Genomic DNA, 21,218 nt, shown 5'->3' on the forward strand with positions numbered 1-21,218 from the left:
TTGAATTTTAAAGAGTATTCTTAAAATATACCAAATGAATATACCACCAGCAGCCAGAACTCTCTTCTCTATTAAATGTAGTATTAAGTACTAGATTTAATATAATAAATAATATACCAAAACAAAAAAAAAAAAACAGACCAAAGTCTATTTTGATATACTGTTACTTGCACAGTATACTATCTAGTTTAAAATACTATTACATGCAAAATATACCATCTAGTTTAATATACTATTATATGCAAAATATACCATCTAGTTCAAAATATACCAAATTATTAAGACTTCAGCATCAGTCAAGTCTTAGCAGTTGACACTGATCAAAAATATATTTACTTGATGGGATCGGAGATGATTTCATTTGTTGGGGTTTAAAGTTATAATACCCTTCTACCTTATGAGTAATGAGTATAAATAATAATACAACTATGAAATCTTCAATTGCCATTCAAATAGAGTTACAATCAATACAAAAATAATTCAAATAGAAACTGAGGCTTCATTCAATAAAAGATTCATAGAAAAATAGTCATACAACTTGGCGACTTTAAAGAGAGTTGTGATGACATCAACATTTGTTATTAAATTTTCTGAATTGACAATAGAATTTGAGCAAAGCTTTTGTGGCTTTGCTTGGCGACATTGTCACACACCCACGATCTAGTTTCTTATTTTTTTTGAGTTACGTTACAAGTTAGCTTGGTGCTGATAATAATAAGTACACATGAGTGGAGAGCACAATATTCAAAAGTATGACCCAGTTGATTTGGTTTTGGTTTTGGTATCACGACACGATGATAATTTTCACACCATGCAAATTGCTGCGCAAGTTTATTGCGCTTTCATAAAGTATATGTAACACAAAAAAATATATATAACGCGACGTTGACTTTATAGTTTCGTTTGTTTCTAATTGTACAATTCAATAGAGGTCAAGGCGCCGCCAAAAAGGAGTGAGGAGAGAGAGAGAGAGAGAATTTTGCTTCACTTTGCTGACTCAGCGCAAATGTTGAACTACAAAATTATCGCATGATTATCATATGATGTGTGTGTGTGTTGATTATACTCTGATTTGCATGTTATATAAGACGGGGGGGGGCTCTCTTGATTAATGTGCGGCCCTGAAGCAATCAGCTCTAATGGAGCAATGCCAATGTCGATTTTTGACGATGTGGTTGACGACGATGCTGCTTAGCTTACGATGTTTGGGGGAGTGAGAACGGTAAACAAAAAGGCCAATGACTTCTTTCATCGAGCCCGCTGGCGACGTCATTGCATTCCCTGAATATTACCCTAACCGAAAAAACAAAAACACAAAAAATAAAAAGAATGCACAAAAAAAGTGCTAGTATATCGGCAAGTGCAGCGTTGAGAGCTCGCTTGTGACTGGAAAAACTTATTCCAAGTTGTTTGCCATGTTCTCCCCTCTCGATATACAAAACATACAAACAAACTTATATATATATACGAGTACATTTTTTTTGCGCTGTTGTCGCTGCTTTTGTGCTGCATACAAAAGATTTTTGCTCAGCGCGTTGTTGTTTTCCAATGTGCAGTTGCTGTTGTTGTTGTTGTTGTTGTTGTTGTTGTTTTCTTTGCATTTTTGTGTTCATTTGCAAGATTTCTTCCCTTATTTCTGGCGCTGCCAAAAGGACGGCATGTGTGCAAGTGTGTGTGTGTGTGTGTGTGTGGATGCTTTGGGGTGTGTTTTTTATGCCATTGAAATGCAACCAAGCATCTCAGTTGTCGGCTGCTCCCCCAACAACCCAACAAGCTGCAAAAAAAAACCCACACTCCACTTTACTGTTTCAATCCCAGTTTGCTGCTGCTGCTGCACAGTCACACAGTCCCGTTTCCGCTGCATAAATATAACGCTACTTGCCTCTTGCATGCTGCATGCCGCAATTTATTTTCCACTGGAGCTGAAGCTGAAGCTCTGCAGCTTTAGTTGAAAGTTTCGTGTCGCGGTCGCAGCGCTTAAATTAAAATGTATGAGAGATTCTCTTATTATATACGTATATAGTTTGAATTAATGCCACAAACTTTCGCAGACTTCACTCGTCGTCGTCTCACGCATCAGAGGCTGCGTCTGCTGCTCGTTCGCTGATTAGCAGCCAAATACACACGATTCACCCAAAACAACAAGTATTTCCAGCTCCAGCTTTTAGCTATAGCACAAAGGTAGCTCCAGACATCTAACTACATAGCTAGAGGCATGCCACACACACACACACACACACACACTCATACACACGTGCCACACAGACGGAGAACTGTGCTCGCAGTCAACCTCATGGATGCACAATAAATGGCAAATTTCTGGTTGCCGTTTCTCCTCCTTCTGCCTCTGCTCCTCTAGCTTTTCTAGCCATCAATTTGGCTACGTGCAGTTGCTTTTAATGCGCATTCATTTGGCTTACTGTATTATGGGCTACTAGCTTTTGGCAACAGCAATGGCAACGGCAACGAGCGGCATCTGCACTCTGTTTTGGCCAACTTTGTTGCACGCTTTAATTGCGTCTAATTGTGATGTTGACAAAAGCAAACGGCAAATGAATGAGATCCGTGCGTTGTCTGTCAGTTTTCTCGCAGAACTTCATTAAAACATTGCCAATTAAATTGGTAGCTTCATTCATTTTCTTAATGGTCTGGCAAATGTTTAAATTATATTTTGAGAAACGCAAAACTACAAACAAATGCTTAAATTATATATTTTGAGTTATACAAACACAGAAATTGCATTACTAAGTGATTAAATTGCAAGACTGAACTTTAAAGAATTTTCTTATTGGTGTAATGCAAATTTATCTTTTTCTGTTTGCCAGCACTTTAAACTATTAATTTTTTACAAACTTTTAATAGCAAATACTTTAGTCTTAATGGGTTTGAATTTACAATGGCGTTTATTTTCATAAATACACTCTTTTAAGTGCAATTGTAACTTTATATTCATGAATTGCTTTTGGTGCGGTTTGCGCAAATAAAATGTCTATATTGTATTTCCATTTTGCAAAGCAGACTAGCAATTAATAATTGAACATTTATTTTATGCAATTTTTTGTTGTTGTCGTTTGGCTGCAAGGAATAAAAAACAATTTATGCATGAATAAATAAAGTAAATATGGAATGTGTCAAAAACAAATGCACTTTAATAAAACCCAACAACGAAAATCGTTACACTTTTTGCATTTATTTTTTTATACCCGCTACTCATAGGGTAGAAGGGTATTATAACTTTGTGCCGGCAGGAAATGTACATATGTAACAGGTAGAAGGAGGCATCTCCGACCATATAAAGTATATATATTCTTGATCAGCGTCAACAGCCGAGACGATCTAGCCATGTCCGTCTGTCCGTCTGTGTGTCTGTGTGTCTGTCCGTCTGTCCGTATGAAACACTGGATCTCAGAGACTATAAGAGATAGAGCTATAATTTTTTTTCGACAGCATTTGTTATGCTTGCACGCATATCAAGTTTGTTTCAAATTTTTGCCACGCCCGATTCCGCCTCCGCAAATCAAAAAAATCGAATAGAAATTATTAAAGAAATACTTTTGTATGGGCAAAAACGCCTACTTACTAGGGGTCTTAGTTGCTTTGGCTAACAATCTGGTATATTGTGCCGTCTATGGCATATATTTCAACGCGGTACTATATCGATATACCAAATATACAACCAAATTGTATATTTGGTATATTTTTAGTATTTTTGCAGTATATTCGGGGGGTTTTTTTTTTTGAGAAAAATACCGCAAAATATATTTATTTTATTCAAAATAGGTAGCGGGTATCTCACAGTCGAGTTCACTCGACTTTAGCTTTCTTACTTGTTTTTTTTTCTGTTTATGGTTCAATGTGCATGGAAATATAGAGAGAAAAGTAGAAGCAGAAGCTGAAATAGAAACAGATTTATGTGCATACTTTTTATGCAAAGCAGGACATAGTCAGGGCCATAGCCAAGAGAGAGAGAGAGATTCGAAATCAGGAAGATGCACTCTCTACCAACAACAACAACAACAAGAGCAATGGCAATAAATATAACCGAATAAAACTTTCGATGTTAGTTATAGTGTTTTTGGGGCCAACTTACCCACAGACGAAGCCAAAACGCAGACACTGTGACGACGACGCTGCCAAGTAGGCAACACAAAATCTGCAATGTCATATATAAGAGAATATATGTACATATATAGATATAGTGGGGTGTTTGTGTTTCAGCGGATGCTGGCAAAGTCATCAATGGAAACATTGGGGAGCGACCAGGCACCATTAACGCTGTCAACGCTGGCAGGATTTATGCTGTGTGCTGTTTTAGCCATGGCCCAATTATGACTTGGTTTTAGTTGCTCCCCAGCGTATGTGTGTGTGGCGCCATCTATCGAGGGGTGACCTGGCCAAAGGGCAATTTATAGTGCACATTAATGAACGTTTGCTACGTGCAACGTGCAATTACAACTGCAACGCATTTAAATCGCAGTACAGCATAAATCGATTTTCATGTGTGTGTGCACAAAGTTTTGAACGTCGTTTAATATGAGTTGCTCTATTTTGTAGTTTTGTAGTTCAAGTCTCTTTTGCCCTCGCTCGCCTGTAATTGAAATGTCATTACGATGAATGGAAAACTATGCTAAATAAATGATAGGTCTACATTTCTTGGCCGTAAATCGTTTACCAATGACGAGAGCGAAAGCGCGCAAAAAAAAACTGAAATGGAATTTAAAACCGTAAAAAAGAGACTGCGAAATTGCCGCAATTGCAGTGCGCAAAAAAAAGAGAGAGATGATAATAAAGAGATTACCCAAAGTGCTTGACGCTTGGATACGAGACGTATCACGTCTTGGTCAGTTAGTCGCCTTACACACTATTAAATATGCATGTTGTGCTAGATCTTTTGAAGTACAAAGCAGCGTTGCACATAAAGTCGCGTAATTGAGTTTTGCAGAGTTATCAAACAAAGTTACGACACGCCGGGGAGCACACAGCACAGCACAAAACTGAAAAGCAGCTGAAAATTATAGCAGTAGAAGTTTTACACACAGCATTGAAAAATAAATGTAAAACTAAATAAATAAACTAAGCGGGAATTGTAGTTGTAGTTGTTATAGTTGTAGTTGAAGGGCAACACAACACAACGCACAACAAAAGTTGTAGCAACTTTTTTTTTTGCTTATGCAATGCATAAAATCCATCAAGCATTAGATGTATGTACACGAGAACTGAACTGAAGTCAACTGAAGTTGTTGGCCATTTAAGTGGCCGCACAATTTTGCCAAATTAAATCCAGTTGAATCGTAAACCTTGAGTTGAGTTTTTAGCAACAAACACAAACACACAAAAATAAAAATAAGGGAGCCCCAACATCAGAGAGAACATCAAGCGAAGAAGGCAGCCAAGCAAATCCCCACGCAGCTTGGCTTAAATTGTCTGAAAAAGGGTTTATGATCATGTGCCGTTTTTATATACTACTCTCGCAGTTTGGACCCTGGCCCTGGTTATGGCCCTTGGCCCCAGCCCCATTCCAGCCATTGCGAGTTAGTTGATGGGCTAAGACAAGAAACCTTTAAGCATTTATCTACACATAACATTGTGCAAAATATTTGCTAGTCAAGCTCTCTCTCTCTCTTTCGCTTTCTTTAGCTGGTCTCTTTATTGTGATTGGCCTGGCCAAGAGCGGTTCAGCTGTCTGCGCATCTCACACAATTGTTTTCATCATGTCATACAACTTCCAAATTGTCTGTACTTAGCCTGCAGCTAGCAAAGAACCAAAGTCAATGCTCCATTTCTTTATTATTTTTTTTTTGCCGTTGCTTGTTTGCTTTTTATCTGCGTTCTTTTTTTCGTTTTTTTTGTATTTTTTTTTTTGGTAGGCAGCTTTGTTCTGTTGATTACAGCGACATGCCCTGTACATTTCAATTAAAATGTCGCCCCTAGCTTAATTTCTTTTTACGCAACGCCCAAGAAATTAGAATATCTTATACAGTCAAGAATTTTCTTGTTGTTGTTGCTGTTGTTTGTGTCTCTTCTCATGCCGACTTCCCGTTAATTTGAGGGGCCATTCTGCACAGTCAGTTTTCAATCGAATGCCCAACACAGACACACTGTCGACACACACACACACACAGACAGCTCCGCAGGACTTGAGCACAAATAGGAAAATGGGATTGGGAACAGGAACTGTAATGGAAACACAGAGAGAAAGTGTGTGGGAGGAGAAGACTGACACAGACGGAGGCACATTCAAACATGTTTCCGCTTTTCACGATGTGTCTGTCTGTCCCTTGGACCTGACTCTATGTATCTGGCATTTGCCATTTGGTACACGCTTTTCCAATTTTCATATACGCCGCCAAATGCCCAGTCTTCCTAAATGCCTTTTTTTCTCTCCCCTCTTCTTGTCAGCTGGCAGCAGGCAGTTGACATTGCGATGACAAGGCCTGGCATAAAGGTGCAACTGTGTTGATAACAACTGAAAAAATTCGGTTTCGAGTTGAATTAAAGTGATGCTCCAACCTCTTCGAATGTTGTGCTTAAAGATGAGAAGCTTACACTCGTTTTTTTTTTGTTTTCAAGAGTGGTTTCTACTCGCTTAATCTTACTTGAACATTTTTGAATATTCCTCCCAACTGGCCTACATCTTTGTGTTTAAAAGCTGATGTGTGTGTGTGAGTGTGTGGAAGTATGTGAGCCAAGCTGAAGCACTTCAGGGAGTCCAACCGAAACGCTTTGTATAAGTAAAAGCCTGCCGCATTTTCTCAGAGAGAAGAGATCTCACTTATGCATGTATTTAAATGTAAGAACGTGTGTATACCAAAAATAACTGATGGCAATGCCATCTTCCTCTCCTTCTCTCTCTCTCTCTCAGTCTTGTTGTTGTGCTCAACATTTAGCGTCGTTTTGTGTGAGCTCATGAATAGTTAAATCCGCTTGCCATGCCAGCAGCAGTTTTCCACTCCCCTCCAACAACCCAAGCCAAGCCAATGCCAAAGCAGAGAGGTCGGTCTGGTCTTTGGTCTGTTCTGTTCTGTTTGGTCTTTTTGCTATTTTCCATTTTTTATTAATGAAATCTCCTGGCTCAATGAAGCGTAAATTTGGCCTCAGTCAGACGAAGTTTTCTCTGTTTGGTGCTGAAGTGTTGTGTTGTGTTGTGTAGCCATGGCATACCATTAATGGGTCTGGACTTACGACATGATAGAGGGATGGAGAGGGGCGTCGTAAGTGGCCATAACGTGGCAGCTTCGACCATTTGGATGTTGCTCATTTTATTGATGGCACTCCATTTGTATCTCTATCTGTGTTTATACAAGTATTTCTTAGCTGTAGCTTTAGCTGCTCTCGAGAGCTTGAAGATGTGTCATGCATTTAATTGGCCAGCCCTTACATTGTTTCATAATCCCCCCGAACATTAATACGTCCTTGCCAAAAGTGTTGTGTATGTGTGCGTTGTGCTTTGGGGTCTGTTAATTGAATTTGCTTGTGTGTGTGTGTGTTGTGCTGTCGAGTTCAATTATTGCATGCCACAAGCAATTTATCTAAGCCGACAAGCTAATCAAAATGGTCCAAGCAATCCGTGGTCACATGTCCTGACCATCAATATGCAATCCTTTAGCGCTGCTGTGAGTGTTGTAACTGGCAATTAAACGCAACGTACGACTGGCATCAAATAGATTGAATAACTTTGTGGCTGCTGATGCTGCTCAGTGCCTGCGGTCTGAATAAATGTTTCATTGTCTGTGTTTGCCTATTTATTTTGCACCCAAACTCGATGCAGCACTCAACACTCTCTTTGGTCTCTCGCTAACCGCAAACATTTTTGACGGTTGTTCAGCCGACAGTAGCCAGCAGTAGCTGATTGTTGACTGAGTTCCACCAATTTTACAGTCGAGTTCATTAGGGAACAGCGCACAGCAAGCAGCAGCAGGTAAACATCAAGCTATTGCGACTATTTTATAGCCCACTCATAAAGTGAACCGACGAAGCCTAGACAAATTGCCAGACATCTACTTCAGCGCTTAATGCGCAAAATTTGTACTTTGTGTCGATAAGAAGACACAACATGCGCAGACGATGAGACTCTTAAATATTTAAGATGCAATTGCCATGGCTCTGCTTCTGCTTCTATCTTTTTGTCGGTCTTTGTAAATCATTTACGCTTCGTGTGCTTCAAATGCTTCGCATGCTAAGCATCCTCGCATTCCCCAGGGCGAGGCTGACTCGCTGACTCTCTGACTGCCTGACACTCCTACTTATCTCGCCAAGCATTATTTATGCCTACTTCTTCGAGGTGTTTGGATGTAATTTCAAAAGTGTCTCCCAAGTGCCACGAAATTGTAGTCGCTATATAGAAAAATATCTATAAATTCACAAAACGTATCCATTTGTTAATTCCAAAGAGTTTTAATTCCCATTCTCTGGCAGCGAGAGCTTCGTGTGGAGGCTGCCTTAAACATCCATTAATAATTAATACAGGTATAAATAGAAATACAGGCAATAAGCCCATAGGAATTACAGTGAAGCATGCCAGCTGGTGTCTTGTGTATACTACGAACAAAATTGCCTGGCTGCAGGTCATTGCAAAATCGAGCAAGCACTCTTGACTCAATCTATATATATATATATGTATATATTTTATTTTTTTGTTGTCGTGAATATATATAGTATATATATTTGTTACTCTGCTTTCGTTTTTAGGGGCACGCAATAAATTTTTTATGTTATTTATGCTCGCATGAGCCCTGTTTACTTGGCCAACGGCAAGTGCACGGCAATTTAATGCCATTTATATGGCTCAAATGTAATTTGATGGACTTTTAATCTATGTGCTTTATTGCTGTTGCTCCTGCCAATGTCGATGTCGATGCTGATGCTGATGCTGACGCTGACGCTTCTTGCTGCCGTTGATCAAAGGCAGACGAGCACAAAAATGTTTATTAAAATGTAAATGGAAAATTTTGCACAACACAACACAACACAAAAAAGGCAAAAACGAAAGAGAGAGAGCAACACAAAAATTGGGAAAGACGTTTCACAGGTTTCGATGATGCGTGTTATTTTCTTTGCTATTCAATGTTCTTGACGCCATCTTCCGGGGGTCAGAATTTCATTATCTTATCCCAGGCCCTTTAATTGGCTGTCAATTTCGCCTTTATGCTGCATAAATCGAGTTTAGAGTGCCAAAGTAAAAATAGAAAAATATGTAAATCGTTTTCGCTCTCCTCGACATTTTAGCAACAGCAAACGAAACCAAGCAACCAACCATAAAATATTTCCACACAAGTTTCAACTTTCATCCGAAAAGTTTTGCATAAAAGAGTTTCGTTTGCCCTTTGGCGCGGAGTTCATTCTTTTTTTTTTCTCGGGATGGTTATAATTAAAATTGAAATTTCTGCACCCGCTGCAAATGTAATTTGTTTACAATTTAAATATATAATTTTATTTCTCTTAATAATGGATTAAGATAAAATGTAAGCACTTTACTTTTGGATACTGCGAACCAAACTCGCAAAAGTATGCTACAATTTTTGTGTGTACATATATTACGTATACGCGTAGGATGCTTTAAGCTAAAGCCGCTGTCAGCTTATTTCCACAGTTTAATCTTTTGAGTAAATGGTAACACGCTTCATTACAGGGTATCTCAACAGCTTGTATGCTTTATATTTTATGTTGTGTAGCAACAATATGTTTGTTTTATATATTTCACTTTGTGTTGACAGCAATGACCCACAAGCATAAATCATAAGTTTGTGCGCAACATTCTATAGACAAATATTGAAAAATTGTAGCAATGCCAGCTGAGAATTTCAGCTCTCTCTTTTTCTTTCGCTCTCGCTCTCCAGTTCTCGCTACATCTCTTTCTCGCTTTGGCTGTCTGAATAATTTGCAGCCAGTTTAAACCCCAAGATGCTGCTGCCTGAGCTGAAAGCTTTGATGTTTTGTTTAATAAAAATAAAATTGAGTGAAACGTGGTCGACGTTCAGTGTTTTCGTTTTTGGGGTGTGGCAGCGCTTGGGGATGTATGCATATTTATGTTATACATACTATATGTATGTGTACAAACAGAACCTTGATTAATTGAAATGCAATTTAGCAAGCATAAATTTGACTGTAGAACATCGAGGAGCACTCAGCTACCAAAATGCATTTATGAATGAGCAACGAGCTTTCAACAAACTACATGCTGCTGCTGCTCATCAGATTTCTATGCTACTCCCCCTAGAGAGAAACATGGCAATGCAAATTATACACACACACATACATACACAGGCATACACTCATGTATTTCGGACTGGTCGAAAATGTTGTAGTGTAAGCAAGAGCTGCATAGACGACGGCAGACAATGACAATCAGACGCCTGAATGCGCCTCAAAGCATGCAACAGCTTTTGAGTGCCTCCTCTCTGTGTGTGTGTGTGTGTGTGTGTGTGTTTGTGTGCAGCAGAGCAAGGAATTTGTCACATACAAATGACTGATGCCACACAGCTGGTCATTTGTTTATTGCCACCATATGGAAAATGTCAATGTCAATGGAAGAAAAAGTGCCATTAGAAATAATGCAGAAGCTGTGACTGCCGTGAACCACAAGCACAGCGATAAAGCAAACGTTTTGTTGGGTGCTTGACAAAAATAAATCAAGAAAGAAAGCTGCAGTCGAGTGTGCTCGACTGGGAGATACTCGCTTCCCAAAACAGTGCGGCATATATTTTAAAATTCACCAAATTACTATTCGAAATATACCAAAAACTTTATTTGGAGAAGTCTACTTCTGTCTGTTATATACATTTCGTGGAGACTCAAAGTTATAGTACTTTTAAACTTTATGCGTAGCGGATATAATGAGGAAAGAGTTGTGATACCCTTTAGTACAAATTTGAAATGTTTTTATTATTTTTAATTTATGTATTCACAGACCAGGAAAATGTCTTTAATAGGTAAATAAATATGATTTCTATCTCTTGAATTGTGATAAAATTCTATATAAATTCAATACTATCTTTAATATTTATAACATCCCTTGTTTAATCTCTGCATTTTAGTTTATTCACGAACTTTGAAATTGTCTCCATAAATGCATTGATCTGATTTCGGAAGTTCTGGCAAAATGTTTTTATACCCTTTTTATAGCTTTTAGCCTAGAGGATATACATACATGGTTGAATGGAGAATAGCGGTGGGGGAAGGGGGAAGGGGGCAGCGCAGCGCGTCGCAGCATTGAGAATGATGTTGCCTGACAGCTGCAGCCAAGCCAAGTTGGCCATTGTCCTTGCCAAACTGGGTCAGTTTTGGCATAGATAGTTGTGTTTGTGGGCTTATTGATTGCCAGCACAAGTGCCGCTGACTGCTGACTGGTCGCTCGCTGTGTGTGTGCGTGTGTGTGTGAGCGTTGAAACTGTGCAAAGGACACGCCCAGTCCTGGGGTATGCTTTACATACACAACATCGCTGTCATATTGCAGCTGCTGTGATTTTAACCAGACATACGCAGAGCTCTCAACACTCGGCACTCAACATTCAACACTCAGCAGCAACATGCTCAAATTAGAAACAGGCATTGAAATCCACAAGTGCCCTCAGGACTCATCTCTCTTTCTGTCTTTCTCTGTGAAGTTTCGCTTAGGCTGCATTTGACATATCTGCTGCTCACACTTTGTAAGTAACTATTCAGCTATAATGCTGTTGTAAGTAGGCAGCATGGAAAGGGAAGGGAAGGAAAGGAAGGCTGTGTGTCAACAAACATCTTGGCCAAATTCCAAAGCACTTGTATTTAATTTTAAATGAGATGTGCACAAATGCTAAACAATGTGGATGATGATGAGCAGAGATGAGTTGATGCTTAATGTTTGGCATTCCTGTTATTTCCGATTATCATAAGTCAATCAAACGTGGCCCAAACCAACCGCAAACGAGTGACAGCTGCATGCTTGTGGCTGCCTAAGCTAATACGATATCTCCACAGAGTCTCTCTCTCTTTCGCTCTTTGTCCCGGTCTCTTACCTAAGCGTCATCTACACGTCTTTGCGGTTAACTAACGTATCTTTGTGTGAGCTGTTGGGGGGATTCAACTACGTCATTTTAACACTCAGAGTTAAATGGTATTAGCATTGGGATTGTGGCTACTGAAAATACGAGTCGAGTCTCTAAGCAAACGTATATCATGATAATAAGTTGAAGCATCTCAAATAGTTTGCTTATCTAAAGCCCTCACTTAAATGTGCATATACTATATACAGTGAGAGAGAGAGAGAGAGAGAGAGATGCGTCTTTTTGGGGCAAAGACTAAGCAGACCACTTAATATGCTACTTAATTAGTATTAAGAGATTTGCTCTCTCAAAAGTTATACCATTGCATTGCTAGTTTCATTTCGTGCAGAGTTGCAACTTATCGCAGACGTTGCATTCTTTGTTTGCATACGAAATTGCAGAGAGTGAGAACGCTCCTCCGCTCTGGTGTCTTTCACAGATTACTAATGCTGCTGGTCGATGTCGAGTGATGGGGGAGAGTGAGAAGAGTAGAGTTTACTAAGAGCTGATTAAATTTTGCAACGACAGCAAATTAAAGTGAAAACAATTTTGAGGGCGTCTACACAAAATGCAAGCCAGACAGACAGACAGACACATGCAACGCCGCAGGGTGTGGGCCAAAAGAAAGAGAGAGAGAGACGGATGGAGAAGGAGGAAGAGAGAAACCACACATACACACACGTAGAAGTTTAACGCAAATAAATTGCGCATTCAGAGCAAAATTAACACAGAAGGACACAACGGAAAAAAAGAAGAAAACATTGAACGAGTTCAGAGGGCAGAAGGGGGGCAACCAGCCAACAGCAATAATAAAAGGGAACCAAGAAAAAAGAATTGGCTGGCAGCAGCATAACGAAGCTTAAACAGAAAAATATGTGAATTCCACAAATGCGGGAGTGTTGGCAACAAAAAAACACAAAAAAAAAATAAAATAAAAAAAGAAAAGAAAGAGAAAAAAACTGAAAGCCAGTTGCTAGAGTGGGCAATGTAACTGCGTTGGCAGCAGGAGTCAGGTCTCAGGACTCAGGACACCGTAGCGGACATGGTCCAACCAACAACCGCTGGCTGTTGTATCTCTATGTAGCGAGTCCTTTTTTTTTTCTCTATTTTGTGTGAAGCGCAGGATGCAGGCGAAAAAAACAGACAACTCCATAAGTAAAATGGCAGTGAGTTGGTTAGCGAGCTGCGGATATCCTTTTGGGTCATTGGGCTTCTTGATTGGAGTCCATGCGTTGCCTTGACTTGACTTCTTTCACCACTCTCTCTTTCTGTCTGTCGCTTTGCTGCTAACTGTTGTTAGCATTATTATTGCCATCGCTTGTCTCCCATTTTAATATCTAGCACATAATCTGGCACAAGGTATATTATACATAAGCTCGCATCGTATCGCATCGCATCGCATGGCATCGAGCTACTTGGCTATGCAATCAACGTACAGTTGACCCAAACTCGCGACTGGCATTCAAATTGGCAGCATTAAACTTGGCTATTTGGCTGGCCAATGCTGTCATAAATGTGATAAGGGATGCCAACACAAGCACAAATAGGGGCTGTCCACCTCGCACTACCACCACTCAAGGGACACTGCCCACTTGCCATCCCATTTTTGGGGTGGGCGAATTTGGAGACTGTTGCTCTGTCTTAATTAATAAGTCAATAGCTGGCTGCTTAAGCTGGCTTAGAAACACAAGTTGTTGTACCGAGAGTTTCAGCTAAATAGAAATTTATTAAGACTTGTACAATTTGATTAAGTCAGCAGCTAATTGTAGTTGCTCTTTGAAAGTGCTCCACGCGGATTGAGGCCAAAGCAAAGTGACAAGCAAACTTACATTTAGTTCTTGACATCAAAGCAAGAGACAGCTTTTAGTTGAAGTTAGTGGAAATATAAATACTGAGTAGTTTTAGTATACGAAATACATATATTAAAATATTCTTTTCGAATCTGTAACTTAAATTTATATACATTTTTTTTTCATAAATCTAGTCTCATTTTTTAAGTAAACTGAATTTCTAATGCAATTCGCAGATTACCATTTATATAGATTGCTTTTGTAGGGTATGCCAAACACAGCAGATTGAATATTACAGTCGCCTTTTGAATTGTCCTCTAGACACTGTGAGAAATGTCAAGGGAAAATGACGGCCATCGGTTTTCTTCTTCTGCTCTCGGTCTGCTCTTCAGCTCCTTGCGTTGTCGCTGCTTAATTTTGTTATGAGCTTTATGCACATTTACGCCATTTCATAAAATTTTCATAATGGCTGCCAGCTAGTGTATGAGTGTGTGTGTTCGAATGTGTGCGAATGTCTGAGTGTGAGTGTGAATGTGAGTGTGTCAGTGAATGACTGACAACGTCGTTTCAGTGTTTTTTTTTTTTTTTATAACGTCATCGTGGCGGGAACTGCTGCGTCCCGTTGCCTGCTCTAATGGCGCAAATGTTCAATAAAGTGGCTTTTAGCGCTTTGCCACATACATGCACATATCTTACACGCACATATAGATTGGAGGGAAGGGAAAAGGGAAGAGGCGGACAGAGACAGTTGAACCGGAAGGCAGAAGTCGATGTGTGTTTGGTTGGGTTTTGCTTCGACACTCGTCAAATGTGCTGCTGCTGCTGTTGCTGTCGAGAGAAGCGAGAGAATCTGCGCTCATTCTGTTTTTAGTAGGCACTACACGCACTTTATGTGCTTTACCTTTTCAAATAAATTGAATGGGCATATTAATTTAATGCATCGGTGTGTGCGAACTCCTGAATAATGCACAACTAAGTGTGCTTGTATATGAGCACTTAAGCACTTGTAGGCGTTGATATCAGCTTTATATGCCCCCATATCCGTTTAACTTCTTCCCATATGTTTTACTTCTTTTTTTTTTGAGGTCATTAAATTCGAATTTTGCCCGCAGCGTAGCTTAAAGTCATCTATGCTTCGCCTCGACTCTTCGCTGTCTGTCTGTCTGTTTATTTGTTTGGCTACGCATTTGAAAAACAATTAATTTGCCAGCCTGATTGCAAAATTCTATGTGTGTGTCCGTCTGTGTGTGTGCTGAAATATGTTTTGTGAGTAAACACACACACATGACCACACTTTTATGCTTTGACTGATGTGTGTGATGCCCCAAGGCAACGAACAGCTCATGATGATGGTTTGGTTTGGTTTGGTTTTCGTTTCATTTCGTTTTGGTGTCTGTATCCATTATTAATGTATTTGTTTCATAAAAATCATTCAAATTGCTATGAGCTCATTTTTTTAATTAAAAGCAAAAACCATATAAAGGCCATAAACATTAAGAAGAAAATTCAATAGAACGTTGACGCATGGGAAGTTGATAAGCCAAAAAATCACAGGAAACACATAACACACAAACACTCACTGAAATTTATCGCCCCAAAATATTCTCAGAAAAATTGCCATAAGTCTCGTCATCCACTCGTCTCTCGTTTCGTCTCGTCTTGTAATATATTATGAATTTTATTTGGCGGCAAGTACATCAATCGACAGCGTGGCAGAGGCAGAGGGGCAAGGCAAGTACGTAGTGTACATAGAGAGAGAGCAGTGAATGATGCCACACGTTTTAAGGAGGCACGCACGATATGGCCGAGAGAAGGGCTCGAAGAAAACTTGTGTCATTCAATTATTTTGCTATTAGTTATTCGTGACGCGCCACTTGAGTTGTTGGCATTGCCTCACGTACACACTTCTCCCTCTCCTGTGCCTTGCCTAGCTTCAAGTTGGAGCTCCAGTTTCAGCTGCCAACTTCATATCCATGATTAATAAATGTCGACCGCAACATTACTGACACCTCAACAACAGGCAACAGCGCTGTCGTTTGGACAAAATATGTTGCGGCTTCTCCTTTTGTTGAAGCAACTTTAGCTATGCCTCTCTAGATACATACACAACAACATCATACTATATAGAAGAAGCGAGCATAAACTAAGTGCACTTTGCATGATACAAACGTACGCAGCTCCTTTGTCACAAACAGGTGACAACAAGTACACGTAGTCACAACGTGCAATAACTGCCAAGGGAGCTGCAAAGAGGCATTCAACATGCTAACGGGGCCGGGACGGGTGCGAGGCACAAGTAAAGAGGCAGCAACACAATTGAAGTGAAATTTTAGAGCACAAAACACCCGCTAGCAGCAGCAGCAGCAGCAGCAGCAGCAGAAGAAGAAGCAGCAACAGAAAATGCCATGCCACAGACAGGCTTCCTTGTGGTCTTCTTGCGGTCGGCGTCATGAATTTTACACACCTTGGAGACCAGAGCACATATGGATAAAGCAACATAATACATACTCCATAGTATATGCTATGTGGTGCAATTGTTCAACCCTACTGTTAACTTAAACGTTGCTTAAAGAAGGAACTAGGCAAATCCCATTGATTTATTGTAGAACAAGCTTATCAACTTTGCCTTAAAATTGATTGAGTTAATCCCTCATTTTCATAATTTATTTTAAGTTGTAAGCCCAACACGTGTCAAGAGCTAATTAATTAACGCCACTTTATCTTTTCTGTATATTCAAGCAAGCAGCAGCACAACATCAAAGGCAAATTCACAGTTCCGAAAAACACCAACCTTGAAAAACTAAATGAAGCCTGTGTCTGCAACTGTGCCAAATACCACAACGCTGGATCTTAGACGACGGCCACAAATTAGCCAGCCCGCACTTGATTTGCTAGCTTGAATTCGAACCTAAATCCGCTAGGTTCAACAACAAGGTTTTTGAGAAATAGCTACAACAAACACACACAGTTCGATCGATTCCACCAAAAAAAAAATAAGAAAATCAGAGGCAGCCGAAGCAGCATCAACAAACAACACAAACAAACAACCGACTCAACACACACAGAGCTGAGCGAAGCAAAAAGTTTGTGTTATTTTTCGAGAGCGCCAAAGGATTGATTAAAAAACCGCCAACCTGGAACTAATGGAATTAGAGAATATTGTGGCCAATACGGTCTACTTGAAAGCAAGAGAAGGTGAGTGCGAGAATCCAAATACGTTACGAACAAGAGGGAAAACTACGGTTGAGTATGCTCAACCGTTAGATATCCGATACCCATTTTCATTAGAAGTGCGGTATATTAAAAAATACTAAATTTAAAACATATACTAAAAAAGTAAACATACATCGAATGTTATATTTGGCATGTCAATATTCTTTTGCATTCAAAATATTGTGCAGATACGAATTATACCAGTAAAATATACCAAATTTAAATATACTGATATACCGAACCCTATATTTAGTAGAGTACAAAATATACCAGATTTTCAACCAAACCAACAAAGACTCGACAGCAGCATAAATTTTTGGTCATATAAACCCATTTCCTAAATAACTTCTACAACAATTATAGCCCTTTCTCTTATTCTCCTTGAGATAGCTGTTCATGCGGACAGATATATACATTTGCTATGGGCACAAAGTTATAATACCCTTTTAGCTAATGGGTAACGAGTATAAAAACTAACTACTACTGACGATGACGACGACGAACAAATACCACAGTCTGCTTTTAGGCAGCCAAATCCTTAGAGATGGCTTTTTGTGTGCTGCTGAGTGGCTTCTGTTGGCACCTTGTCTGCAGCCTCAACCTCAATTTCAGCATCGATTTTTGTTGCCAGCTAGCTAGGCTTTCATTTTTGTTTCTATTAAAGGCGTTTGTTAATTGAACGAGCCTCAGAAAAGGGCAGAGAGAGAGAGAGAGAGAGAGGAAAGGGAGCGAGTCAGGGCAATTCTGTTGGCTTTGCCTGGCGCTGCGCTTTATCTAAAGTTAATGAAGCGTTAAATGTTTGCGCTTCAGCAACTTATTCATTTTCATGCTTCATATTACAGCTTTAAGTGCTCTATTTGCCTCCGAACTGTCCTGTCAGTTGTGCTTTTGGAGGTCACACTTCAATTGCAGCGTGTCCTGTGTCCTGTGTGTCCTGTGTACAACCACTAGACACAGTCCAAGTTCAGTGTCATTGTCACTCAAATCGGCTTATATAACAACAAAGTCAACCCCAGATGTGGGGTTTGTGCTATGTGCAAATTATTGTGAAATTATGCATAACAGTTCTTAGAATTTTACAAGCACAGCAAAGCAAAGCAAAGCTGAAGGTCACCTTCACCCTTCACTCGTCAGTTTCGTCAGTGAATTCATCTAATGACTGAGCACGTGAAAGACTCGCGTGATTTATCAAATCGATCATCATATTTAGGTGCCATACTAGGCGCAACACAGCACAGAAAAAATATAAAGTAAAAAGTAATCAGCAGAGACGATTGAATGTATCCATCAGATACATTTCGCCGCCCAGCCACCTCGCTCGCTCAACAGATTTAAATGACAGAAACGTGCACAAAATTTCAATTTGTAATAATGTAATATTTCGAGAGCAGTTTGTCGACGCCCGCCCAGACAGAGAGACAAGCGGGTGGATGGAGGGGGGAAGGTAAAACATATATTTGCAATAGATTTAACAAGCCAAAAAGTAAGTTTTGTATTTGTATTTGTGGAAGCAGCAGCAAAAGCGACGGCGTCAGCAAAAGGCCGCCGCCGGCAACATAAACGAACGAATTCGTAAGCCGAAAACTTTTATTCTTTTCTAGGAAAGGCAGAGAAAGGAAAAAAGTTGTGAATTCTCTGCAAAATGTTATTGCAGACCTTTACACTTCTTTGAAAACAATCGCTCCTTATTATGTACATAGTACATAGTAGTATGCTATATCGAAAAGTGAAACAAACACGTTTCCAATCTAAACTTTCAGTTGCGTTTAAAGCAAGAAATGTTCCCAGTCGATTCGAGTCGAGTCTATGTTCAAATACTTATCAGCAATGCTGCTTCTGCTTCTGCTGATGCGTTGCAAATTCGTTAGACTGCGTTATCAGCGAAATGAATGCTAATTGCCAGGCCACGCCTGAACATGGAATTCGCTTTTACGAGCGAGTATTCAAATTGCTGCAGCTAATTGAATGCATTTTACTGTCTATCGACTACTGCTCTCTTTTTACAGGGTAACTGCAAAGCGCATATCTCGCTTATCTCGCGACTATTTTCACTATAGTTGTAGTCGCTTTTTGCATTTAAAAATGAGGACACATTAAAATGGCAGAGCAAGAGGGGGAGAAAGAGAGAGAGAGAGAGAAAAGTCGCCGCTGCCTTCGATGACATAAATTTTGCCTTAATGCCCTGCCATAATGCTGATTATGTCGGGAAGAAGAAAAAGGAGCAAAGACAGCAGAAGCATCAGCAGCAGCAATAAAGGCAAAATCGCTGCGGATGTGATGCGACTTAGTGAGGAGGAGACAAGATTGAGGGGCAAAGGGAAGTTTCGCTGTCATTTCATCTCTCTAACTAGAGAAGTGAAAAATTTAATTTGACCGCAACTTGAAGGCGATAAAGAGTGAAATTTGTGGCAAGTTTTGCGAGTTGGAATTAGCAAAGCACACATATCTCAGAACTTTTGAGCATTGAATGAATGAATGTGCGTGAGTCAGAGAATGAGTGAATGAATGAATGAATGCGTAAGCGAATTAACATGTTGCTTAGTTTCATGCGAAATGTACAGATTAAACGAAACACTCTTTATCGCTCTTTTTCGCTCGCTGGTTAATCCTTGACCATATTGACGCATTCAGTTGCCATGTTGCACAGTTGTCGTTGTTGTTGTTGTTGTTGGGCTGTTGCCAGCCCACTGTTGCACAGCCCACTTAAGTCTTTGCCCCTGCCGAGGCTGTGGTTCAATGACCCCAACAACCGACTCTGACTGGTCAAGTCAACAACTCTTTGCGTCGGCTGTGAGAAACTGTCCGCGTTTCCTACAATACACGCCAATTCATTTCGAGTGGATGTTGTAGAGTTGTGTGTGTGTGTGTTTGAGCTTGTTGCTTTATCAGGGCTCAACAAGCCTCTAGTTATGTTGTATGCTAAGCAGCAGCGGCAGCAGCAGTAAAAATGTTTATACTCGTACAAAAAAAGCAGCGAGGAAAAAAATGCCAGTTGTTAATTATCGCACGCAATACAATGCCACAAAAAGCCGCCAGCCAAAGCGGAGGCGTCTCCTGTCCTCAGTCTGCTGTGCGGTTCTAGTTGGGCGAACATTCCAAACACGCTAATTGCTTGTAACACAGGTCCAAACAGTTGAACAGTTCCATCAGTCAGTCACTCAGTTAGGCAGTTGGGCAGTCTGTCAATTATTTGCTCGCAGCTAGTTTAATAATTTCAGTTGTGGGCATATATTTTTATCAACAAGTACAGAGCCTGTTTTGCTTTCGAACATGTCCTGGCCATGTTATGGCAACACGCAACCTTGGGGCTTAATCAGTAGCAGCAGCAGTGGCAGCAACAGTGGGTGGCGCCACACACTCGTTGTGGCATGTGTGGTGTAGTCTGTGGCAATGTGCGACGACTGCGATTCGAATTTGCGACTACTTATCTGCAGTTGCAGCACGTAGCGCAGCTCGCATCTGCATCCGTTGCGTACTCTGTATGTAATTGCAATCAAAGCGATTGTTGTTTGGTTTTGTTGTGTTGCAAATCGCAGACTTTGCTCCGCTTGATTGCCACAAAACGTCATCAGACTCCGCTTCGGCATCTCTTTCACAAATCCATTCGATGCTTTTGCATATGCAAATCGTTGGCAATAAAATCATTAATCGAGTGCTCTAAAATAATAATATGCTATCTGACAGACTTCCTCTCCTTCTCTCTCTCTTTGGGTTCACGAGCTAATACTTCATTGTTTCACAAAATTCATTAACACCCCAGCGAAAAAACGAAAAAAGGTAAACACTCCGATTGACGCATTCGGAAATACCCTTCAGTTCACAGATCACAATCGCAATTTTTACATTGCACAGAATAATTGGCAACACAATAATTCGCAGCTACTTTTCAGATTGTGTAAATCTTAATTAATGAAGTATTAATAAGTGTATTTAATAGTCGTTAATTACACAGAGTACTAAGTGTGCACACACACTTCACTTGAACCTGTCGACATTGTGTTAAGCTCAGAGCAAAACCGGTAGCGTCTCTCCTCTTTAGCAGATGTGTATTATTGATGTCTTTCCTCCCCCTCCTCCCCTCCACTCCGTCTCTGTGTTGTACTTGAGTCTGGAAACAAGTTGTTTTATTTTTTATTCGCTTTTGCCGTGTGTTGTGTTATTGTTATTGTTTTTCTGACGTAGGCAAATAACAAATACT

The 21,218-nt window shown here is 40.0% G+C and overlaps 1 protein-coding gene across 1 annotated transcript in view; it reads left to right on the forward strand.

Annotated features, from left to right (window-relative positions):
• LOC132784875 (G protein-coupled receptor kinase 2) overlaps positions 1–21,218 on the forward strand; it is a 59,270-nt gene that overhangs the window by 13,613 nt on the left and 24,439 nt on the right. The window contains 1 exon segment of the mRNA XM_060790765.1: positions 16,547–17,002. Coding sequence (XP_060646748.1) covers positions 16,951–17,002 — 52 coding nt within the window. The 5' untranslated portion in view covers positions 16,547–16,950.

Source organism: Drosophila nasuta, chromosome 2R, assembly GCF_023558535.2.
Source record: "Drosophila nasuta strain 15112-1781.00 chromosome 2R, ASM2355853v1, whole genome shotgun sequence".
NCBI lineage: Eukaryota > Metazoa > Arthropoda > Insecta > Diptera > Drosophilidae > Drosophila > Drosophila nasuta.